A 27,241-nucleotide genomic window follows, 5' to 3' on the forward strand; every position below is an offset into this window, starting at 1 on the left:
GTAACTAATTGTTCCATAAATCTTAATCTTAAAATTACATCATGTATGGTATTCTTTTTCGTCGCCTTCGGGGGCTCTGCCGTACCAAATATATCTATTTAATTGTCAAAACCTCTAGATAAAATAAAATTATTCTTTGATTATCTCCAATGTTCTAGATAAGTAGTATCTAAAAAAAAGTAACATAGTAATTGATAGGTTAAGGTCAAGCCCTAATTACGTCTGGATATTCGACTAGAAATATATTAGGTAGAGTCTTGGAAGATAGGTCACTTGTTTTAGGGGTCGAATCAAGGTCGTAAGAATAAACACGTGTACAAATCCTAGCATTATTATTTTTTTCAGAGAAAATTGAAAATGTATTTATGTAATTCATTACTGCTCAGTTTTTTTTTTTGTAAAATCTCCTTTCGAAATGAAAGCAGGTTCAGTGAAGATACCTAAGTTCACGCTGAATACCTATACGATTTATTAAAGAAAATTAATAAATGATTAATAATAATTAGTTTGAAAAGCTGCAAATATTTTTTTTCTTTGTTCCAGAACTGAAATGTAGTTACTTCTTATTTCATTCATTCATCAATTACTCATTTTTCTTTTGAGTTTTATTTTTCACTTCTTTATTCCACAGATAAAAATATTGGCAGATAATTGCCAATTTATTAGAGGTCTTCTTTGACGCGATCCAGGCGTTTTTCTCCAACTTATCTATTTTTTGACAGCCGCGTGGCGTAGTAGGCGTGACCCAGCTTTCTGCATCCACGGCCGTGGGTTTGATTCCTACAACTGGAAAATATATTGCGTGATGAGCAATCGGTCGTTTCCACTGTCTGGGTGTATACAGGGTGATTCGGTCTTTAGTGCGGATATTTTTTTTCGTGGTTCTGTATCATTAATAGAATATAAATCTACAAACAGTTCGATACATTTTATGTAATTTTTTTTTTAAATTTATGTCTCTAAAATAACAAAATAATGTACATATTATTACTAAACAAGATATATTCAGCTTAAAAGTGATCTGGTGACGTTCTTTAGGTATCAAACGAAAATAAAATAAACGCACAATAGGGTGACCCTAAAATTCTGTTCAAAAGTAAATAACTTTAGCTAACGATAATTTTGTTATTTTTGAGTTAAAAAAAAAAAGAAAAAATACGTGATCATTAAATTTTGTTTATGTACAAAATATAAAAATATCCGCACTAAAAAAATTTTCTTCCTGTATATAGGTATTTTATGTAGTATATAAACTTATAATTGATAAAATCAGCTATCTTAGTACCCATAACACAGACTATACGCTTACTTTGCGCTTTACATTTATTTATTACCTGCCTACGGCGAAGCCAAAAGTAAGGGTAAATAATTGGCAGTCTATGTATGTATGCGTGTATGTTTCACCGTAGCATCTAAACTACTGAACAGATTTTATTAGGAAATTTGGTTCAGTAGTTTAGGTACATGGCCACCACGGCTCTACCAAGATCATTTTTGTACCTATACATTTCTCTATTTCGATCTGCAATATTTTCTTGCTTTATTCTTTTAAGACCCCTTTTTACGTAGTCGAGTATAGTTTTTAAACTTAATTTTTTATTTCGTCATAAATTCTGCTTCTTTACTACTTAACATCCTCTCATAACGGTTGTGACGTACAAATACAGCAACCTCGTGAAAATTCAACATTTTTTTCTCCGATAGCCTTTTTTTCCACTAGCGCAACAACTATAAAACTTGCCCAAGCTTTTTTGTGCAAGGAAGTTGGATTATTCTTAAGTTCCCGTTTAAAACGAGTATTGTCTCAGTAGTTTTAAAGTTTCAATTAATTTCATTTCCGAGGTGCGGCCGGGAAGTGCCCCGGGCAGTTCACCAGTTGTTAATGTTGGGCGGTCGGCACTGGGGAACTGGGAACTGCAGCTGTTGTAAGTACGGGCTGTTTCTTGTTATATTATTCACGTACCGTACCGTACGTAAAGAGATTGCGTTTTTGCTCTTTTATTATATTTAGTGATTGAAATGAAAATAATAATTAAAAGCTTTTATTTAACTTGTATGTATGTTACGGTGGATTCTTTGAAATCAATTTTGAAGTAAAAATCTTCAACCGATTGAGCTGAAATTTTGTATACACGTTAAGTTTGGATGACAATTTACGATATGTTATATGACGTCGTTTTAAATTAAAGGAGATCATTCATTTTGGGCCCATTTTGAAAGTGCCGGCTAACAAAAAAAAATGGCACGAATCGTTAGAACTTGCCATTTGGAGTAATAGCTAACATAGCATAAAAGTTGTAGGAGGCCTCTGAACCAACCAACCTGATTTTCAAAAGTGCCCGCTAAGAAAAAAACTTGAATGATCAGTTGAAATGATACCTATAAGAATTTTATTTAAAATCAATAAAACTCACGTCTTTGTCGAGCCCGCCTCGGCAGAAGCCACCACATCTGATCATTTTATTATAGGTACCTCGTCAAACCTTCCCGTGCTGGGGGAGTGCTACGATCCTGGCAGGTTTCTGAGGAGGCAATGGCGCACATTCTCCAGCTCCTGGCTGACCGCTTCTGGACGTGCGGACGAAGTCGGGACTGCTGAGGCAACCGGTGACACGCGTCGCAATACTACCAATGAAGAGCGAGTGCTAAATGCGCACTGGGATGGAGAGTGTATACGACGCGAATTAATATTATTTATTTGCCACATATTATGTACAGTACATGAATTTAATAAAAGGCGAAATGGAACGTGTGTGTCATAAACCTCACTGACAGTAAAATCAAAATGTCACTCACCGACAATTTGAAACTAACGACTCTTCCTCCAACCGAGAAACGGTCACCACACACGTCTCCAAAAAAATAAGCCGATTTTACCAAAAGCTGTGTTTTTATTGAGCCTGGCCTCTACAAAGTGGTTAGCTTTTATTTAAACGCTCCAAAAAGCAGTTTTTTTTTAAATTAAACTATCAATTTTTAACCTTGATGTGATTAAATTGTTCAATTGTTTAATGTTATGTACATTTTAAAAAATTAAATATCACGTGTCTCAAACGGTGAAGGAAAAACATCGTAAGGAGACCTGCATACTTGAGATTTTTTTAAATTTTCTGCGTGTGTGAAGTCTGCCAATGAGCATTGGGCTGGTGGACTAAAATAGTAATAATGAAATAAAATATCAAATTTTAAAAACTAAGATTGCATCTTCCTTTATGCGACAAAAGGGCTTAGTAAAGCTGAAAGAAACTGGCAACACGGATGGGAAAAGACACAGGGGCTGACTGACAATGGATTTTGCCTGATGAAAGAAGCCAAAAAGACAACTTTCTGTACGCTGCCAGAAATACTACTTTCTGCACGCTAGCAGAAGCCGGCAGACTTTTTCTAAAGTCAGATCTTACGAGAACTGCGATCCTCAGAAATCTCTAGATATCTATCAGGCGATTTATAGATTTTATTGGTTGGTATGGTCATTCTAACACCTTGGGACCTCATCGCCCATCGGCTCTTCGAACTATGTGGCCTGCCCTTTGCCACTTCAGCTTCTCGACTCGCTGAGCTATGTCAGTGACTTTGGTTCGTCTGCGGATGTCCTCATTCCTGATTCGATCAATATATATTATAATAAATTAATCATATATTTATTAGTTTATGTTATATCATCTCATTGGGTCATGAGAGTAATGGAATAGAGAGTACATCTGTACTTTCACACGCAGTCATGCTTTCTATAATATCAACCTGAAGGCTTGTCTAAAGTTTAGATTGGCTGCCGTGACTGAAATAAGGTCAGAAGCACATTATAATAATAAACTTGATGACCGATTGGTACAGTGGTACTTACTGCATCAAAAGACCTGAGTTTGATTCCTACAAACTAAAAAGTAAATATTAATGATTATATGGGACATAAAAGTAACAGTACTACTCATTTATGAGTGCCACCTACAAAACGATCAATATATTTGTATATCACATATACAATATTTATTTTCGTGTTTCTAAATCGGTTATTTTTTTTCAAAACTCTTTATTTCACATATCAGAATGATGGTCTATCTGCTTGGTTCTTTAACTATCTATATCTATTCTTCTAATAAAACTGGTCAAATTCTATACATTTATTCGAAATTTGAGATTTTAATTATACCATTTGCAACAACAAACGTTACCGTGGCATAGAGTACTACTAGCGCCATCTAGAATCTATACTTACAATACGAATTCTGTACATTTTGTACATTCTGTACATTGAAGATATTTTGAAAAATTTTGTTGGGGGGCATTATAAAATCGATACTGAAGCTAAAAATATTTTTTTTCGATTTTTTGTCTGTCTGTCTGTCTATCCGTGTTTTGTTCGGGCATCACGCTGAAACTACTGAATGAATTCAAATGCAACTTGGCACAGTTAAGTTAAAGACCATAATACGAATTATAAGATACTTTTTATTGCGAAAATAAAATAAGAAGGGGGTGAAATAGGAGTTTGTATGGAAAGTCCTTAATTTTAAGACTTACAATTTTAAAAATTTGTTCATTAATCATAAAAAAATACGAAATATAATGTAATTCAAAAATTTTTGAAATTCTTCCCCTAAAGTGGTGAGATAGGGTTTGAAAATTTACATCGATTTCCACGCAGACGAAGTCGCGGGCGTCCGCAAGTAACTAAATAAAAAATATTAATTATGCAAGAAAAATAGCCTAAAAGCAAACAGAAAATAAATGCTCAAAGATGTCAAGAAAATTTAATGCTTTGCTACTCGTATGAAAATTTTGCAGCTTTATAATGCCCTAAAATTGTGCACAGCTTTTGATTTAGCCTTGATACGGTTTATTTGCCAAAGAGTGAGTCGCAAAGAGTTTTATATTTCGCTCTTTGCAAATAAAATAAATATTCATATTCGGCTCAAGGTAATGCAAATAATATACGTAGTGCAATTTAATAGGTCGTCAAAAGAGTTTTGCGGTGCGTGAAGGTAAATTGATCAATTTAATTTAGCTAGGAAAATTCATGGTTAGTTTAGAATCTAAATGGGTAGTGAATAGTTCAGCATAGTTATATTTTTCATTATCCGACTTCAAAAAGGAGGTTGGCGAAAGTAGGAGTCACACTCTGAAGTGTCGTACACTCATACATTTATATTATATTAAAACTATTATCGTATAATATGCTTGTAAAATAAATATTAAGATTTTACAGAACGGGAACCAAAAGAAAAATCTGCATTTTATTAACAAAAAAAGTCATCTGTAAAAGCGCCTTGTCGTAGTTATGCAGCAATCACTCAGTTGTATGTCAGTGGTGTTTTTCACATTTATGTATTGATAGGGTATTTACTAATTTAAGGTACATCTTTTTTCGCCCTGCTTTTGGAAAATGCTTACAATTTACTTTTTTCTCAATGTAATCACGATAAACAACTATTAATAGATTTCCAATATGCACGCTCCTTCTATCAGCTAGACCCAAAATACATGTAATCTCGCCATTCTCTTTTACAGATTTAATTATTCTTAATAAACAGTACTGAAGTTCCCAATCTTTAATCATGAATCATTATTATAGAAATCGTATGACAAGTTGTCAGTCAAGTTTTTTGGTCTTAAACAGACACACAAAGGGATGTTATTTTGTTCGTTTCATTAATAAAACATAAAACAATTATAGTATTATGTGTAGGTATAAACATAGAAAACTGGCGGGCGCCCCTATACCTCCTTAATCCGACCCTGTCACAACATAGCCTAGTGGATGTGACCTCTGTCTCCGATTCCGGAGGGTATTGGTTGGAATCCGGTCCATGGCATGCACCTGCAACTTTTTAGTTATGTGCATTGTAAGAAATTAAATATCGCGTGTCTCAAACGGTAAAGGAAAAACATCGCAAGGAAACCTTCATACCTGAGAATTTTCTAAATTATCTACGTGTGTGAAGTCTGCCAATCCAGATTGGGCCAGCGTGGTGGACTATTTAGCATAATCCTTCTCATTATAAGAGGAGACTCGAGCTCAGCAAATCAGCAGTGACCCGAATATGGGTAGATAATGATGATGATATTAGTGATGTTTCGCTTATAAATATTTATTTAAATTTAGATTTTTTTTTATTATTTACAAGTTAGCCCTTGACTACAATTTCACCTGATGGTAAGTGATGACGCAATCTAAGATGGAAGCGGGTTAAAAATCCACACCCCTTTCATTTTCTACACGGCATCGTATCGGAACGCTAATCGCTTTGCGGTACGTCTTTGCCGGTAGGGTGGTAGCCACGGCCGAAGCCTCCCACCAGCCAGACCTGGAGCAATTCAAGCCTCAATAGCTCAACGGTAAGAACGGTCGGACTCATCACCGAGAGGTGGTGATTAAATCCCCGCCCCGTTGGTCTATTGTCGTACCGTATTGTGTATTGAGAATGGGAAAATTGGTCATATTATAAAAAAAATATGGCAAATATTCCTTTAAAAAAAATCTCAATCAGCCCAGCCGGGTATCGAACACAGGAACCAGTTTTGTAAATCAACCGCGTATACCACTGCGCCACGGAGGTCGTCAATATAGGCTTTCGTTTCAAATCACGAGTAGGTACATTATTAGTGACTTGTAACTTTATTGGACTGAATAGCGTTATGTACGAGATACTATTGATTTAGCAATTTATTTCCAAGTCACTGGATCTATTTAATGAACAATACAATGTAATACATCCACTCAAATGTTATAACCTACAAATATATTATATTGTATAACATTCACGTTACTTGAAGAGTTTCAATAGAAAGAGAGACTGTGATGGTCAGACATACGTCATAATAATAGGATAGTTGACTCATATCAAATTTAATAAAAACAATATTAATTTCGTGGAATGGAATAAAGGTCTGAAATCAATATTAATTAATAAAAGTTAAGGATTTCTTATACAAGTAAATTTTAAAATTATGTATTTTTAAAATTTTCCAAACGTGAAAATCGCTATCGTCCATTTTGCAACGTCACAATGTTACTTGATGTACTAAACGTCACACTAATTATTAACTAATATTTATGTTAAACGCTCCGTTTGTTAAAAGATTAGTTAACGTGACGTCATGAAACAGTATAGACCAACAACACCGGCAAAAAAAAATCTTTGTATAGACTCATACAAATGCGTCCACTGATCAGCATCGTATGAACCGCATCGTACGGAATTTTGTGTGCCGTAAAATTAAAAACCCGTTTGACGGCTCGTACTCAACCGAAAGGTCATAAGTTTGATTCTTGCCTGATGGACTATTGTCGTACCCACGCACGTATTATTTTTTATCTGTCGCTAGTCGGCCAAAAGTTAGCTTTAAAAAATTTGACAATGCACAAACAGCGAAGCCATAAAGAAACATTTTTTTTTGGGGATATGATTTCATTTTCGGTCTACATCATCGTCATACATCTTTATTTAATTTCATATAATGACAAAAAACATTTAAAAAATTGCGCTTGGTCGGTTGAGAGCCTAGACAAAGAAACCCGTTTGCCGTGTGCCCGTGTGCTTGGAGCACAGACAAACAAACTATCAATCACAAAATGAGGTAAGTCTGGACATTGCAAGCTCTAAGTACAATAATTTCTATTTTGGGTAACCTAGATTAATATATTATCAGAGGAAATATTAACGAACAAATAAAAATGGTAATGGCATAGAAAAAAACCTACTAACGAAGTCAAATACACGTTTTATTTGGCATTTTATACGCTACCATTCATCATAATTTATCAACCGTGTTTTTTCTATGCAAAAGAAAAGCAAGTTTTTGTGCGATATCGCATCGCTTTTTCTCTAGAACTGTTTGTTATTGAAACTATTACAACTTTTTTCGGAGGGATTCGCTTGGGGAATGTTTTTTTTTGTTGTAGGAAAGTACAATTTTTCCGACTTAGTGGTTATTAGTTTATGAAGACGTTTAAAATTGAGTACTTAATAGCGACTTTGTACGCGTGAAATTCTGTTATTCACTAATCACGCGGGAACTATGTATTTAATTGGGATAAAAAGTAGCATATATGTTGCTCCATAAACTCCCCATCTTTCAGTGAAAGTCCCATTAAAATAGGTTCAGCGGTTCCAGAGATTTGCCCGCACAAACATAAAGACAGACAGACAAAAAATTTATAAAAGCTCGATTATGTTTTAATATCGTGTAAAGAGATACAAGTATTTGAAACAAAAACAGTTATTTTGTAATCACAGACAGACATTTCAATTTTATTGATTTGTATGTATGTATTTTAACTTACAGTCCAGGTTTTCATATAGGTACTAAAAATAATAACCCTACAGTTTTTAGGGATATTTAAAAATGTAAGCCACATCTTTTAATTTTAAACACAGAATAGAGAAGATCCAGAATGAGTCTTTACAAGCAGCGTGGTGTAGCCGGTGAATCGTCAAGCGTCTCCTAGACATCCACATGAACACACTTTTTTCGTAATTTGTATTCAAAATTTAACACCAACAACAATTACGTAAATTAATACTCGTTTATTAAACAATAAAAAATAAAAAAACACTCCATCTTATTTCTTTAGTTTTGGTGAACAGTTTTTCTAAAATATTAAAAAACATAATATGTTTTATAATTCGATGAAGCCCGCTACACACTCGAAAAAAGATGACGTCATGCGTCTTTCCCTCGCTCTTTTTTACAAGAATAAAGTCATTCTGGTCTATGAAGATTATTAAACAGTATTTCAGATAAACGAACAGTATTTTATTTATTTACTTCTTATGACGTTGTCACGTTCAACTATCGTCAGTAAACTTTACAGACAACCGATTTTTTATAATAATATGGAAAATTACTGATGCGACGCTTTGTGTCATACTGACACGAGAATGTATTAGTTTTTTGAATTCTGTATTTGAAACGGTTATGAAACCGCCGTGTTCCGTATTCTCTATCTGCCTATTATTCTTTAATCTGTGATTTAAAATTAAAAAAGCTGTCAAAAGAAAGTAAGTAAACATAAACTTACTAAGCAAAAAATAACAACGAATCTTTACTAATATTATAAAGCTGAAGAGTTTGTTTGTTTGATTGAACGCGCTAATCTCAGGAACTACTGGTCCGATTTGAAAAATTCTTTCAGTGTTAGATTGCTCATTTATCGAGAAAGGCTATAGACTATATATTATTCCCGTATTCCTACGGGAACGGGAACCACGCGGGTGAAACCGCGTGGCGGCAGCTAGTGAATATTAGTAAAATCTGTATTTTACTAGAATTTAAAATAAATTATCGCTGTGACTTCCGCGCTGCAACGATAAATACGAATGGTGGATAAATTATACAATTTGAAATGATAATGGATTGGAAACAGTCCAGTATAAAATGCAATTTTATGTGCTGGTTTATTCGCATTATTTGACCAACTAGTCATTTATGTAAAACATAATTGGACTTTTTATGTGATATTCAGTGACCATGATCTAATTTACGTGCTTATTTGTAAAATTTATCGATGTAATTAACGTTTGGTTAATTTTATTTAGGCTAGAACCTGTGGTTGACGAGGTCTTTGGTTTGGGTCCAGAGTCAGTCAATGAAATACTGATTTTTTTCACCCGCCTCGCTTCTGTAGTACGGGTTGGTAGGCTTAGGGTTATAATATTTGTATCTGTAACGATCAATAACAGAAGGTAATTATTGATAATTTCTTTTAAGATATAAATGCCTAATATTTTATAGCCTGACCCGTATTTGAACTTAGAACCTTAATACTTATATCCACGCTGGCTAACTGCTGGACCTACGGGGTATTTAACTGTATGATATGGATGATATATAAATCATACTAATTATACATATACTCCTTTTAAATAAAAAGTAAATCTACATATTATTTCATTTAAAAAAATAATAGCCTAAAAATGTATAAAATTGTTATAATAAACATCGAATTACTTAAACAACGATTAAGTATTTATGTATACAGAAAGCTTTTGCTATGTAAAGTAAAGCAATCTAAAAGCTGAATTATTTTACAAGTGGGTGGATATTTTAATTGGAATAATCAAAATGTTTTCCATTTTCTTTCAAGTAAAGCAATATACTGCCATAATACTCGTATTTCAGAGAAATTTTAATTGAAAGAAACGTAACGAGCACGCTTAACAAACGGTTTTCTTTTATTTCTTGTGAGAAAAAAATAGGTGCCCCACGTCTTCGGCGCTTAATCCTTAAACTTCAAACATTCATTAATTACAGCCCCCTAATTGCCCACCAGGGAAAAGAAAGGTTTCATTCAAACGTCAGGCAGAAATTGATGGGTTGACCAGTGAATGGGGCCTCGCGTCAGTTGGACGTCTGTAGTCATAGTGGACACACGTTCGCAGTCCAAATATAAATATAGCCACGTGACTGACGGCTGTCGCGTGCGCACTAGCCCTTATATTAGGCTGGGAATGTACGATAAGCTTTACAAAACGGAATTGATACGTTTCGAAATGTAGCTTACGCGCGCAACGATATTTTTTTCTCGCATGCACGGACGTGGATTCCTGAACGGATTTGTTTTTTTTTTACGTTAATTTAATTTGCAGTGTTCTATTCATTTAGTCGGCGCGGATTAATTTTATTCTATTGAGTTTTTTTTTTCTATAAAATTGATATGGCGTATGATTGTGTTCGAAGTTTGAATAATTGGATTATTTTGTTTTTAACTGTGATAATGTGATCGTATAGTGTTTTTTATTGAGTTTTTGGACAGTTTTGGGACTATGACATCGGCGGTGTTTATAGTTTTTGGCGCCCTGTTGCTGCCCGGGTCTTCCTTGACGAACTCTGATAATCTAGGTCAGTCAATTTATTGCTTACATTATTGCTGGTGGACATAATTGTGTGAAGTTAATGGGCGTAAAGTAGTTTTGCCCTATATGTTACAGTAATTGGATTGGATTGTATTTAGAACCAGGCAATGTGGATGACAGTTTAAAAGCTAGTAGAGCTTTATATTTGTTAGTGTTAATGCTTTAAGCTGTACAATGGTGCTGTAATTGTAGTTTTATAGCGGTAATAGCTTTTAAAATATAATTATTTAAACATACTTTAAAGTACTTTACTATTACGTATGTTTTAGTTTTTTGTGCCTACTATTTTATTATATTATTTCCCAAGTTTTATCAACCTATAGCCGTTAAATATTTATTTTTAGATTATTAACTGTAATTTGCATAGACTGATTATTATTTTGAAACTGTTGCCTATTTGACAGTAAAAGTTTCACCAAAATCAATTCAGCGTTCTTTTTATAGTAAATATACATTGTCGCTGTATTTCAGGAGCTCCAATATTCGGTTTTTAGTCAAGAGGTTCGATTACCGGTCAAGTCAAAAATGTATGCTTTAATTTTTCATGTGAAACATGTTAGAGCGACAAATTAATGTTTGCTTCTCTGTCAGGATCATCATCTTCATCAATCATCATCAATTATTCATCAATAATCTTCAATCAATCGTATGTTTTTAAGTTATTTGTTGCAAATTCAGCTTTAAAACTGAGGAATACCGTTTCAATTGAATCAGTCGCAATTACAAAGCGATCATTGAGACTGAGTTGAACAATAAGCCCTTGTAGTTGTTGTCGGATATGATTGCAAATGTACAACAATTATTTGCATTGCAATCATTGCAATTGTGTTCAAAATAATTGCGAGTGTCAAAAGTGTAGATATTTGAAATATAGTCCATTTCATGAAAGAAGTCCCCCAGACGCGGCGCTAATGTCTTATTGACGCTCATTGTCATTTGGTAAAGTCGGTCTTATTGTTATTTGTGTAAGGCGCTGTCAATTTTAGTTCGAGTTTTAGCCGTGGGACTTTTTTCATGAAAAGGACTTTACCAGTAATCCAGCGGTCCTAAATGTGCCGACTACACAATAACCCCCGTTTGGTTCAGGGTTATTTAAATCGACTTTACTACATTTTATTCTAAAATATTATTATTATATTTTATTCTAAAATATTATTTTATTTTATTCTAAAATATTATTATATTTTGATAGCTTAATATTCGACTATGCCTGTACCTACGTTGCAATCGTCTTCAAGATTGTAATAGCGACTGCAACATACAACAACCACCTACTAGTGCCAGTGTGTTTAAAATGATTGCGACTTTGATGCATTTGATTGCAATAGTTTTGACATTGGATTGCACAGTAATTTTTACGTCAGACTTTGCCTACATTAGAATCGTTTTCAAAATTATTATAGCGACGGCACTACATTGCAACTATTAGGTGTAGTAGTGGTAGTAATCGTTACTTAGTCTTAAATGTACAAACATTATTTAGTTTTCAAAATTATGATAGCATCTGCACTACAACTTTCGGTTAGAGCGATGTTTATAATGATTGCGACTGTTATGCATTTGATTGCAACTAGTAGTAGTAGTAATTAAAATCGGTTTCAAAATTTTGATAGCGACTGCACTACATAACAACCCCCGGTTAGTACGTGAGTGAACAACAGAGTAGCGTGTAATGGCCCCTGTATAATGTATCTTATTCCGGACACGGGCCTGTGTTAAGGGGAAAGAACTCGTTAATGGCAGCCATGTTTACAGGTAAATAAAGACTTTTTGCTTACAAACATTTTATTTATGTTATAAAAGAGGGTTAGAGTAAACTCCTTAATAATGAGGGCTCATGAAAGGCTCAGTCACTTAGCGTCGAGCTGAGCTTTTGACGATCGGCGCAATTGGATTGTGGACTCCTACAGACAGGCCCTGGGTTTGATTTGAATGAAAGAAAATTCAAATTCAAAATTCATTTATTTAAATTAGGTTTAGTTTATTATCACTTTTGATATGTCAAGTTATGTCAAGTTTTAATGGTGGTTAGTAAAGTCGAAAGCCGGCTCTAAACGCGCCTTGGTACGAGAAGAGCCCAAACACAGTCAAGGTATATTTTTTGGAGTTTACTCCTTAAGAATCGATTTTTTATATATAAGGCGCCCGGTATGAGAAAAATCCGAGGGGTAAAACCAACTGAACTAACGAAAAAGTGTCACGTTTTTGGTGCGCACCTTTAGTGCGCAACTTTCTAATTTAGCTGTGAGTGTATTGAGACGTACATAGGGTATGCTGTATAGGCGACTATACCTATATACTATATGTTATTGGGCTTGTTTGTTTAATGATTATATCATTGTAAGAGTAAAATATATAATGTGAAGTATATTATAAAGTCTATTAGTTATTTTACAATTCTATACATTTAGTCTTCTTTAACATAAGTATTACTAAAGCCCTACTCGATGTGCACTGTTTACCAACAAAAAAAAGTGTGTATGTTAAAAAAAACAAAAAGTTAGCCCGAAGCACGTCTCAATACTCGCGCCTTATAAGTGAAAGGTGCGCAACCGAGGTGCAGCAGGCCGCGGCGTGCGCACCCGCCTAAAGCGTGCACATGGGTGCGATGTGCAAGTTGTTGGCGGCACAGCGCACGGTGAAAGGTGCGCAGAATAGGTTGCGCACAAAAAACGTAACGCATGTCATTTCATAACTTATTGGAGTTTACTCCTTAACAATCGATTTTTCATTTATACCCCTCGGTACGTTTTTTGTGCGCAACCTATTCTGCGCACCTTTCACCGTACGTAGCCGCCATAGCGTGCACATGCCTAGCGCGTCCGCACGCACGTGCACGCTGTTGGCGGGCGCGCACGCAGCGCTGCACCTCGGTTGCGCATCTTTCACTTTTCAGGCGTTGCTATTGAAAAGAGTAAACTCCATTCGTGCGTCGGAGCTGACACACTTTTTTGTTTACCATCATTTTATAAAGTTATCTAGAATTAAGTACATAATTGTATATTGAAATCGTCAGGGATCACAGCTCAGCATTAATGCAATGTTTTGTAAAAAAATAAAATAAAATTCCTGGCGCCGATATTTAGGTAAAACCAGGGCGACGTCAAAGTCATAGTTACAAGGAATTAACGCACTTAAAAATAAAACTTGTCAAAAATTACAATAATATGGAAATTTTGCAGCTTGGGTTAATTTAAATTTTTTTTTGGTTCAAGTCTCGTTTCGTTCTATCAACGAAAGAGTAATGGCGAGTCCAAACATAGCGCGGATATGGTGAGCGGCACGCCGCGCGCGATTGCTACGCTATGTTAGAACACGCCTTTGATTGAAGATTGCTACGCTGGAGCTGTGTGTGGACGATCGCCGCGCACGAATGTTTCTGGGGCTTTAGCCATGAGGCAGCATTTTTAAATTTTCGAAGCGTTAGATTTTGTAGAATCGACGTGCCACATGGCTACAGGCCCTGGGATGTCTATATTAGTCGCGCGGCAGGGTTGTCTCGCGATTGCCGCTTGTTGCTGCCATGCTATGTTTGGACACGACTTAATATTTTCGATTTTGCCGCTATTGGTTGACAATATTATTATGTCTTTCTTTATGTCGTTGTCGCATGATAGATCACTAAGCCTTCAGTTATGATGACGCGTAGAAACTACCAGAGGTATGAGAAAATTAAACTCTTACAAATAACAGCCCACTTAACATCAGGTGAGATCAAGTCAAGAGCTAACTTGACATTGAATAAAAAAAAGCTCGGAGTATCGATCCAATCAGATATGGACCAAAGTTATCGACATGGCTCCATTAGTAGTACTACTGAAGTCTTATACTTCGAAGAAAATAGCAAATGGTCGTTGGGGTTCCATTCCACGATGCTGGACCCCGCACTGGATTCAGCGTAGCGTTGGCCGACCTCCCATTAATGGAAAGGCAACCCCGCATTGGAAAGCTCGCTGATGGATTACATTCTATTGGGTATATCAATAAACACCAAGTGGACTGCGCGCCTCTCGAGATATGTTTGGAAGTCCATTCAGAAAGTCAATGTTTATCCATCGCCTGTTGAGAAAGTGAGAAACACATTTACTAGTTATGGATAAGTATATCCTTACCTTACCTTATCAACTGATAGACGTCCACTACTGGACATAAGCCTCTTGTATGGGCCTTCAAGCACAACGGTCTCGAGCCGCCAGCATCCAGCGACTCCCTGCAAACCGTTTGATATCCACGCTCCACCTAGTGAGGGGTCGACCAACACTGCGCTTTCCGGTGCGGAGTCACCATTCCAGCACCTTGGGACCCCAACGTCCATCGGCTTCTTGAATTATGTGGCCTGCCCATTGCCACTTCAGCTTCGCGACTCGCTGAGCTATGTCAGTGACTCGTTCCTCTGGGGATAAGTACATAGATTTAGGGAAATAGTGTTTATAACTATTGTTATGCACATAATGAGTTATTGCATTATTAGGGAACACTTGTGTGTGACTAAAAGTCTGACAGCTTGCGCACGCGCATTCGACTATTTATAGTCATTTGTATTGAATATAAGTGAATACAGTCACTGCTAATTTTCATTTTGATGGTACGGTTTTGGGGTTTCAGCTGATAAAAGAAAACTATGAGAACAAAATCCTAATTTACCTAGTTGTCTATGATATTAGATCGTTATAAAACAGCAAACTTAACTAGCAGCAATTTATTTTGAGATAACAAAAATTTAGTGGATTTTTCTATAAACTTTTTTGATTTAACGCAAACCTTGAACTTTTCTGTATGATATGCTAAAGTTCTGGTGGTCAAAGCAATAAATTTGTCAGTTTTGCGTTAATCTGTCAAACTTGTATCGAGTTGTCAAATCTCGGTGCACGGTCGCTCATATAAAATGACTGATTGGCGCTCACGTAGAAGTGGCGTTTGCCTTGACAATACACTCTCTAGGGTCTATCTAGATTGTATTAACCTGGAACGTCAACAGACACTCAAATTTGAATTCATTTATTTCAAGTAACCATTAGACTATCACTTTTGCAAAGTCTGTCAATGAGTAAGTAGTGTTCCTCGAAAACGGGTAATGTTATTTATGTTCTTGTGGAAGGGAGGTATCAGTGTTGGTATAATTAAGAAGGTATTTGATGACTTGAGCTCAGTTGTTTGTTAGGCAGCGTGGACACCGTCACGCTGCCAGTCGCGTTAGTGATTTTGTGTAATAATGTTTTGTGTTGATAAATATTTTTAGTGTGGCCTTGGAGAACATGTCGAAAGAAAATTTGCATTTTACAGTAATATTATAAATATTTGTGTTTCTGTGCGTGGGTATGTATGTTCGTTACTCCTTGACGCCGCAACTACGGAAATGATGCGGTTGAATTTTTTTAACGGAGATAGCTTAGGTCAATTCCTGGACATATTTTAAAGATTTTATTTTAATCACAAGTCACATTTTTTTCTGATCAAACATTTTTGTTGAATTGTGTAACTAATAAAAAATATGCAAAACTTCTTCATGATAATCGTGGTTGCACAATTTAGGCACAACTTTTGTTAATAGGGCACGTGAAATACAGGCCAAACGGGCGTTTTGAACTTTTTAATTTGTCATAAAAGTTGACCTTACTCTCGCTTACATTAAGTAGTTAGTTGTAATTTATATATATTATGTATATTGTAAAAGCCAGAAATACCAAATTCCTAGGTTTTCTAGTAATTTGTATTATGTCTTGGTTATGTCTTGTTCTCTATGGTTCAACCAGTATATATTGGTACTTCTAAATGTCAGGATTTAACAATACAGAAATATTTATTTTTCATATTACTATCAAACGATTAACTAATTTTAAAATCTTCAAAAGTTGGGAATTTAAAAAATCTCAGGATATAATTTATGAGACTAGGTCTTAGTTACCTACATTGTAAAAACTTGGCTTTTAATTATTTATTCTGACGGCCTCCGCGGCGCAGTGGTATGCGCCCGGCTGGGCCGATTGAGATTTTCTTGATTGATCCAGGACTGACTGGTGGGAGGCTTCGGCCGTGTCTAGTTACCACCCTACCGGCAAAGGCGTACCGCCAAGCGATTTAGGGTTCCGGTACAATGTCGTGTAGAAACCGAAAGGGGTCTGAATTTTCAACCTCCTAACAAGTTAGCCAGCTTCCATCTTTGATTGCATCATCACTTACCATCATGTGAGAATGTAGTCAATGACTAACTTGTAAAAAAAAATTTTCATCATTATCATCCTTTTTCATTGCCTATTACATAAAGCCAAGCCTCCTTAAGCCGCACGAGAGCTTTTTTTACCGTCCTTTAAAAAAACTATCGTGCGAATGGAGGCTAAACAAGAGTGAATTTAGAGCGTAGACTCACCACGGTTTGCGGGTTTAACAAAAAGTAAACAATAAAATAATCCGTCATACATTTGTCACAATGTTGCAAAATAAAGGGTTTTACAGGGTAACATCAAACGGGGACATCTAAAACTTTTTAATCCTTCATAAAAGTTATATAGTTTGTAAAATTTCATCCATTAACTAAAATATAAATGAAGTCCGAAATACGTGAGCGGGCAGTCGAGTGACGGGTAATGGCCGACATACATTATTCGGGACACGGATGTCTTTCGGGATACGGGGAATCTTGCGACTATATTTATAAGGTAAATAGAAACGGGAAATGCTGTTTTGTCGAATTTCGATAGAAAATAGACAGAAATGTGTTTATTGTAGGACAATTGAATTTATCTGGGAAATATATTTGACATTGACAACATGTTCCAGTATACATAAAGAGTTTTTTAAAGCTGCATATTTAGCTTTGAAAATTGAACAAGCAAGAATATGATTGAGTTCATTTTCAAATTCTTGAAAAATACAACACGGAGAAAAGTATATTTCTGAAATCAATATTTATATTATATTATAGTATTTTCATTTATAAACATCACTTTTTTAATTATTATTATATTATTATACAATATTATACAAGATGCGCGACTTCATCAGCGGTTAAATAAGTTTTTAACAAATCTTGCGGGAATCACGGATTTTCCGGGACTAAAATGTACCTACCAAGGTATAATCTATATCCATTTCAAATGTTAGCCAAATTCAGTGGTTTTTGTATAAAAGAGTAACATAAAAACATACGTAACAAACAAATATTAGAGAAACTTCAAAGAATATTAACTCTTTACCTTTTAATATTTTATAGTGCTAATTTATAGATATCGTTCTATAAAACATTTATAATGTTGTAAAAACTGAGTACAAGTTTATGTTTTTTTTTAATTTTTAGGTCATTATTTCTGGAAAATGTAACACAGCTAATAATAACTAATGAACAAAGCACACACGAAACAAATAGGCGTGGAGCCGCGCCCCTCGTAAATTAATTAAAATCGTGACAATCGCGAATTTAGCCCTTTTTACGACAAAGTTGACAGAATGCATAAAACAGTTTTTACGACAGGGCTCAATAGACGAAGAGTCAGTGACAGCCAGACCTTCGTCATTTTATAAAATTCAAATTTAATTTATTTCAATTAGGCTTAGTTTACAAGCACTTTTGAAAGGTCAGGTATATGTCAAAATTTAATTTAATCAAATGGTGGTAATAATAGACGAAAACTTAAAATTAAAGTTACGAGGGTTCCAAACGCGCCTTGGTCCGAGAATAGCCCACAACAAACTCAGCCAAAGGTTATTTATTTTTTTTTAATGAAAGATTCAGATGAAAATATAAAATAAAAAAACGTGTGCGTCTCGGGACACTCGACAGAAGTGATAACTTAAACCGTATCTATGGAAAAAAGGGAGGTCAGACAGTGTAGCGCCGTAACGCGTTACGTTACGAAGCCGTTTACCCTCCCATAAGAAATCTGTTCAAAAATTACACTTTATACTTAGACAGTTGAAGATTTGTATCTTTGAAACCTGGTATCTTCCAAACCCACCAAAGACCCTCCATGGTTGGCAACCGTACTTACCTATGGTTGCATGACATGATAAACTTTTAGCTTTTATACAATGGCAAAGGTCTGGGATTCACTGGCTCTTAGTGTATAAATTATTGCGGTTGATTTCATTTCCTCCAACAGTTTCCCGGGACGAGGAAATGACACAGATATATAATTTATTCGTGTGGATTTCCGTTTGTACGAAAAAACTTTGAGATAAAGCAGATAATGTCGCCAAAGAGCATACCAATATCAGGAATATTGGTATACTTTTAAAAAGATGTTTACCTTCCAAATTGTCGGAAAAGACAATAGGAAAGAGCGGCCTCTTTGCTATTGTCTTTTCCGACACCGGGACCGAACCACCACCTCTTGGTGATGAGTCGGGCTTCTTTATTGTTGAGCTATTGAGGTTTCAATATTAGGATTTGATATTAACTTTCTATCTCTGTTTCTATACACATTACCTTATATTTTCTAATCCAACTAAAAAGCTAGGAAGTCTTTATAAAGCAACACATACAAATACGGTAGATTTTTCTTTATATACAAACTTTTCGCACAGCTGCACTAAAAAAACCGTCAAAATTGAAGTAGTTTTCATACATTTCATAGAAATACACAGAAATCCGGTGTAAGTAAACTAGCATTAAGCTAAAAACAACTTTCTTTTCGTCGACTCGAATTATGGTGCTACGCCCCGCTGCGTCGCGTCAATAATTTGTGCACGCCTTTAGCTGAGACGAATAAGGGCTAAAGCAGGCTTGCGACGGTTTACTAGCTTTTTATTTGTCCGCGTGGTTCCCGTTCCCGTAGGAATAAAAAAAAAAAAAAAAAAAAAAAAAAAAATAAAAAAAATAAAAAAAAAAAAAATAAAAAAGCCTTTTATTTCTTGCATCAATTTACAGAGTTTTATAATAACTTAATTATATGTTAAAACGTTAGTAATTCTTTTTATTTTACACAAGAACCCCAGAATGGGTGAAGGCCTCCTCCAAAGATGTCCAATTGTCTCTGTCCTGTGCTATTTGGTACCAATATGGGCCAGCTGCTTTTTTAATTTCATCTTCCCACCTCGCCAATGGTCTTCCTCTGCCTCTTTTGCCTTGTGGGCCTCTCCACAAAGTGACCTTATAAGTCCATCTTTGATCCTTCAGTCTAGCCACGTGCCCTGCCCACTTCCATTTTAGTTTTAGTGCATAGCTCAAGGCGTCGGTGGCTTTTGTAATAGATCTTATTTTTGTGTGTCTTATTTTATCCAATCTTTTTATTTTTAGCATGCTACGTTCAAGGCCACGTTGGCAGGTTTTTATTTTGTTTTTTGCTTTGGCCGTGTATTTCCAAGTTTGGCATCCGTATGTCAACACTGGCAGGAGGTTAGAATTCAAAATTTTGGTTTTAACGGGTATCGCCATGTTACTTTTAAAAATCTCTTTGAGACTCCAGTATTTATTCCATGTTTGCTGTACTCTTCTTTCTATTTCTTTTTCATTATTCTTCTTATCAAAACTAATAGCTTTACCCAGATAGATGTAATTTTCTGTGTATTCCAGAAGTTTTCCGTTTACGGCTATTGGTGTTTTAAAGCTATTCGTCATTGCCTTAGTCTTTGTTAGATTGATCTCTAGTCCTACGTTTGAGCTGGCTAGCTGTAAGGAATTGATCATCTTTTGCAGTTGTGAGCTGGTTTCTGATAGTAGAACTATGTCATCTGCAAATCTCAAGTGATTTAGGTAGGAACCTTGTATATAGAGTCCTAGATTTTTCCAGTCCAGTTTGCTAATGATGGTTTCAAGGAGGGCAATAAATATGGTTGGTGATAGTGGATCACCCTGTCTTACGCCCCTTTCTATGGGAAAGCATGGGCCCAAGGTTTCTAGCTTTATTCTTCCTGTGTTATTATTATATATGTTTTTAATTATTTCTATATAAACCTCGCTAACTCCTTGTTCTTTTAAGCTTTCCCATATGCTTGCGTGTGTTACTGTGTCGAAGGCTTTCTGGTAGTCGACAAATGCTAAATACAGTGGTCTATGATGTTCTAGATACTTTTCTATTATTATCTCAAGGGTGTGTATATGGTCTATAGTGGAAAACCCTTTTCTGAAGCCTGCTTGTTCCACAGGTTGTTTAGAGTCTATTATCGGACTAATTCTTTTATTTACAATAGCAGAGAACAGCTTGTAGAGACTTGGTAGTAAACTGATTGGTCTATAGTTGGCTATATCCCCTGGGTCTCCTTTCTTATATATTAAAATTATGTTAGATTCCGACCACTGTCTGGGTGTTTCAAAGTTTAGTAGAATCTGATTAAATAAGTCAGTAAGTGGAGTAACCAAAATGTTCTGTGCTGTTTTTAATGCTTCATTTGTTATATTGTCCGAGCCGGGGGATTTTTCTAGTTTTAATCGTTTTATAGAATCTAAGACTTCAGCTTCATGTATTGGTCTTACTTTTCCTTTAACATGATGTCTTTTATCGAAGTTTCGTTTTGTGAATGTCTTTGTTTTATCACTATATAATTTTGTATAAAAATCCGTTGCTAAAGTGATGATGTCAGTTCTACTATTTAGTTCTTTGTCTGATTTTTTCAATCCTTCTATCCAAGACTTATTTGTTCGTAGCTCCTTAAATGCCTTTTTTGTGCTCCCACTGTGATATAGATATCTTTCTATGATGTTTTGTCTGTATTTTGCATAGTCATTCCGTATATATCTAAACACTACTTTATAGAGTGCACTTAATTCGTTTTTTAGAGTACGCGACTTGTTTTTAGTTTTCTGTAAATCTTTTCTTCTTTGTAAAAGTGTCATTGTACGGGTACGCCGTAGGAATACGGGGATAAAATATAGCCCATATCACTAAGGGATAGTGTAGCTTCTCAGCAGTGAAAAAAATGTTCTAATCGGATTAGTTTCGGAGCCTATTCAATGCAAACAAACATGCAATCAAATCTCTTCTCTTTATAATATTAGTACAATATATGTAGTTTAATAGACCTGCAGACGTTCCACGGTTTCACTCGTTTACCTCCTTTTAAAATGCGAATACAGGGATAAATTAAACCATAATATGACATTTATAAATAACTTGACTTTCTGTTGGTAAAAGTAGTTCAAAATCGGTACAGTCAATCCAAAGATTATCCCTACAACCTCACAAAAAATATTTAAATAATATTTAGTATAGATAAGCCATTTATACCATATTTCTAATTTTAAATTTACATTTCAAATGTTAGTGTGTATTATGTTACCAAGTTTAAAAATTAATAGTTCTTCATATTTGTATATTTGAGACACACTGTCTCTTTGGTCTTCCCACATTTTTTCTATCGCGAAGGACTGTTGCGATATAATCTAATCATCGTCTAAAAAAACATACCTACAGCCGGACGTAGAACCTCCTCCTTTATTCGGTTATTTATATATTTATGAAGACCAACCGCAGAACATTGTATCGTGTATACATATATTACATACGTTGTGCCCAATGGTGAATGTTTAACTTATTACAGATCTTCACAACGTTTACAATATTTAAAAAATATAATACATAATTAAAAAAGTTAAAAATAACTGCTACTTTAAATAATATAATAAAGTAATTGGAAAACTAATGGAACATACAATTACTAGTAGTTTTCCAGACACTTTATTGTATTAGTAACAAACGGTCCCTATGGACTGCGTTCCACATAAAATTGCTAAATTTCTATTGGAATTATTTACTATTCATTTAATCACCTCGTATTAATTAATCTAACTAATATAAAAACCTAATTTTATTATTCGATGTCTAATTGGCGGAAACCATGTCTATAAAGTGAAGTATGTAATTTATTGCGTGGTGGAGCGAGGGGCGTCGCCATTTTTCTATTTATTAGTCCTACAGAACCTTCAAATAGGTTTAAAGTATTTAATTGATCCACAACAGGACTATCAGGCGAATTCACTAACTTTGAAGTATGTTAGTTGACGTATACGAAATTAAGATTCGATGTAACCAATGTCATCCGGTGATCCTGGCAACCCTTCGTGGATATCATATAGTAGGTAGATGACATTTTTTAGTTGATTTGATTTTATTAATAAAGACCAAATAAGTGAATAGGCCATTAGGCTGCCCTCCTAAAGGGGATAATATACATAGGTAAAAAAAATAACATATGTGATTATGTATTTTTGACGTGACAACGTCTTATAATTCGATGGAGAGTGTATTGAGTTTCTAGGTATTACAATATCGTCCAAGCTCAACTTTGGAGAATGCATTGAGTCTCGGTATTCCAAATAAGGTGAAGCGCTACTTTACGCCGGAACAGCTTCTTACTCTTTACCAAGCTCAGGTTCGTTCGTGCATGGAGTACTGCTCCCATTTATGGGATGGATCAGCCAAATACCAGCTTGCTGCTCTGTACTCGGTGGATCGCCGAGCTAGAAGGCTCATCGGTAACGAGGCGCTAACTAATGCAAAATTGCAATCATTGGAGCATCGCCGAAAAGTTGCCTGTCTGTCAAGCATGATTGCTGCCAAGCGCTAGCCTATATAATGAAAAAAAAATCTTTTTTTTTTTAAAGTACTTCTTGTAATAAGTAAATTTTCAAGTTTCAAATGTTTAAATGGGTCATACAAGTTTTCTAGCTGCAAAAATAGTATCGCGTTTCAATTTATTGGCTCGCTCATTCATTATCGTCCAATTATGCACCGTTCTATTAAAATTACACTCGTGTTTTTATAATTATTTCAATATTGACGTAGGTACTTAATTTATTGTGTACAATGAAAAGTCGTTTGTTTACTTATTTATTTTAAAACAATAATATAGTTTGGAAAAGTCATTATTATCATTAACAGTCTATTTTAATACTGCACTCATAGTAATATTATAAAGCCGATAGTTTGTGTGTGTGTACTCGTAAGTATAAAGTGTAAGTGTGTAAGTATTTTTGCTCCTCCTTTACACTGCGGCTACTAAACCGATTTTTCTGAAATTTGAAATGGCAATAGATTTTATTCTGAATTAACACATAGGCTACTTTTATCTCGGAAAAATCACGGTTCCTGTAGGATTTGTGATAAACAGAATTTTACGCGAACGGAGTCGCGGGCATTCCGTGTAGTTCTGTTTTTATATATCCCATGGGAACCATGGATTTTCCGGGATAAAATTTCATTCAAATCGGTTCAGTTGTTTAACTGTGTGTACTTAATATTAGTATTGATTATTTCAATGAAATTTTTAAACCTATATATAATTAATTATATAATTTATAAACCTATATAGCCCTATAGCTCTATCTTGGCAACTTCTTTCATAACACTCCCGATGGTCTGGGCGGGCCGGGGGGCGATGAATGAAAAACCCATGACTGATGCACCTCACTTCCCGATTTCACACCCGCGCAGTCTTTCCTCCCGTCGTCCGCATATCATGGGAGTATCATCAACGAACTTGCCAGACTATAATTACTTGACTAACGAATTCAGAAAAATAGAAGAAAATAATTCGTAAAAGTCGTACGTAAGCTTCGGACTTTAAATTCCGTCAACAGTGTAGGGTAAGCGCGCTATGAAGTATTGAGAGCGTAAACAAGTTTAGTGCCCTCTGAAGTGTAGTGCAGTGTAGTGTAGTGTAGTTACACATTCACAAACTACTCTATGATTTAAGCAGCATATATCACAGGATAATAATAGGATAAGAGTCTGTGGTAGGTCCTCATTTTATAAAAGCTGAGAGTTTGTCAGCCATGCTTTTATTATAGGTATGTTTGAGGAAGGCGGAGGAGTGTGTGTGGTGGTGGTCTCGGAAATATGCCTATGTCCAGCAGTGGACGGATACAGGCTGATGATGATGATGATGATGATGAAGTATGTTTGGGTTCCGAGCACTCATAATCATAGTATAAAGCGTATTTTTTTACTTTTTTCTCGGCATAACATGAGTAACTTGGTCGTCAGACACTTAGATTTACAACAACCATTTGAGGAACCTCCTACTTTAGTCGTGTTCCTCACATAATATGAGGGTCGTGACCACCTTGACCCTTTACTTTCAGTTTTATTGTTTTCAGTTATATTATGGCTCCACAGAGTATAAAAGGCGGACTTCAAGACTCCAGAGAGTAAAAGAAATTTTTCGTAGTGTTGGGTGTAATCTTCTATAACAAGATGCCCAAGATGGTTATGGACCTGCCAAGTGCCAATTCATATGTTTAAGCAATGTGTTCAAATACATTTACTTAGTCAAGGTTATTACACAATTGATGAGTTCCATAATGATAAAATTGCTTGGATCATCTTCCGTCTTCACATAGGAATGTTAATAATAGTAAATTATAATATTGTATGATTTTTTAAAAGATCAACTGTTGAGTATCTCTCTTGCCGGCTCTTCTGAGAAGAACCTGCCTTCCGAATCGGTGGTAGACTTAACAAATAGTGAGTGAGTTTAAACTAAATTAATTTTGATTTGATTTCAAGGAAATCCGTTTATTAATTTTTGAGTTTATCGCGTTCACATTTTGTTGTAAATGACTTTGATTTCACCTATAATCATCATCGTAATCCTATTTAATGTTTCATGGGATGTATTTCTATGGAAGAATAGAATTAGAAGTTTGGTGCTCAAGACTGAAATACTTTTTAATTAAGCTCGTAATGATGAATAGATGAGTAAAACATCAACATTTCGCATACCTGTATCAGATTAAAAGTATGCCTACATTTCCTACTCTGAAATATTAAAAGAAATTTTCTTTCAATCTTTCCCAGTTTTTCAGCTTTAACGTAAAATAATTTTATTTGAGAAAAGTATTTTTAATGATGAAATATATTTTAGAAATACTCGTAACATAGGGAAGTCTCGTAGATATGATACTTATCAGTTTCATATAGGATTCGTAATTCAAAATCATCAGTTGATGGAAGTCCACTGCTGGACATAGGGTACCTCCAATCGACATGATCTCTAGCCTACAGGATCCAGCGTAACCCGGTTAATGTCACTAGTCCACCAGAGAAGGGTCGACCAACACTGCCTTTTCCGGTGGGGGGTCTCTATTCCAACACCATGAGAACCCACTATTGCCATTGTTTACGCTACGCTACTCGTAATTTATACTTAAGTAGCCGACGCCCGCGACTTCGTCCGCGTGAAACTCGGTGTAAACTTTCAACTACCCCTACCCTACCTCTAGCCTACCCCTACCCTACTCCTACCTACCTCTAGCCTACTTTTCTGGTTGGTTTTTTACACCTTGTGTCCGAAAAACCTAAATATCTTACAGAACCCTATTTTTTTCCAAAATAAAATTTAGCCTATGTTACTTGTGGATAATGTAGCTTTCGAATGGTGAAAGAATTTTTAAAATCGGTCCAGTAGTTTTTGAGCCTATTCATTGCAAACAAACATACAAACAAAGTTTTTCTCTTTATAATATTAGTATAGATATCATAAACAGGTAAAGTTTGTAGCATTGCAGGGGGTAATCTCTGGATCTACTGAACCGATTTTGAAAATTCCTTTATTACTAAAACGCTTCGTTATTTGAGAGTGTCATAGGGTATATTTTATTCCCGTATTCTCACAGGAACGGGAACTGTGCGTGAAACTACGGGACGTCGGCTAGTCTCTACTAATATTATAAAGAGGAAAGGTTTGTTTGTTTTCATTAAATAGGCTCTGAAAGTACTGAACGGATTTGAAAAATTTTCATTGCTGGCAAGCTACGCTATCCCCGAGTGCTATAGGCTATTTTATCTTTGAACTCTTACGGGAACAAGAACCACGCGGCCTCTGCTAGTAATTGCGATGGCCTCTGTGGTATGCGCGGTGGATTTACAAGACGGAGCTCCTGGGTTCGTTCGTTCGGCTGGTGGGAGGCTTTGGCCGTGGCTAGTTACCACCCTACCGACAAAGACGTACCGCCAAGCGATTTAGCGTTCCGGTACGATGTGTAGAAACCGAAAGGGGTGTGGATTTTCGTCCTCCTCCTAACAAGTTAGCCCGCTTCCATCTTAGGTTTACCACCAGGTGAGATTGTAGTAAAAAGATAAAAAGAAAGTCTAGGTCTGGCTGGTAGGAGGCTTTGGCCGTGGATAGTTACCACCCTTCCAGCAAAGACGTATCGCCAAGCGATTTAGCGTTCCTGTACGATGTCGTGCAGAAACCGAAAGGGGTGTGGATTGTCTTCCTACTCCTAACAAGTATTTTATGGATATGGATATTAATATAGAGCTAAATCTCAAGCTGTTCCAATAATTCTATTAAAAGTTAAATGTATAAGTATTTCAGGACGAAACTTCTGTAACTGTTTGAATATTCCATCAAAGATGTTTACTTGCAAATGCATAGTAATGTTCTTCGTGTTTAGTCTTTGATGTTGTTGAATCAATATCTCCTCATAATGTTTACAGCTCCGGTTTTAC

The 27,241-nt window shown here is 35.5% G+C and overlaps 1 protein-coding gene across 1 annotated transcript in view; it reads left to right on the forward strand.

The window, feature by feature from the left end:
* Nucleotides 1-10,364: 10,364 nt before the first annotated feature.
* LOC112048120 (protein eva-1) overlaps nt 10,365-27,241 on the forward strand; it is a 51,867-nt gene continuing 34,990 nt past the window's right edge. Inside the window, exon 1 of the mRNA XM_024085506.2 lies at nt 10,365-10,842. Coding sequence (XP_023941274.1) covers nt 10,767-10,842 — 76 coding nt within the window. The 5' untranslated portion in view covers nt 10,365-10,766. The remainder of the gene's footprint in view (nt 10,843-27,241) is intronic.

The sequence above is a fragment of the Bicyclus anynana genome, chromosome 11, assembly GCF_947172395.1.
Source record: "Bicyclus anynana chromosome 11, ilBicAnyn1.1, whole genome shotgun sequence".
Classification (NCBI taxonomy): domain Eukaryota; kingdom Metazoa; phylum Arthropoda; class Insecta; order Lepidoptera; family Nymphalidae; genus Bicyclus; species Bicyclus anynana.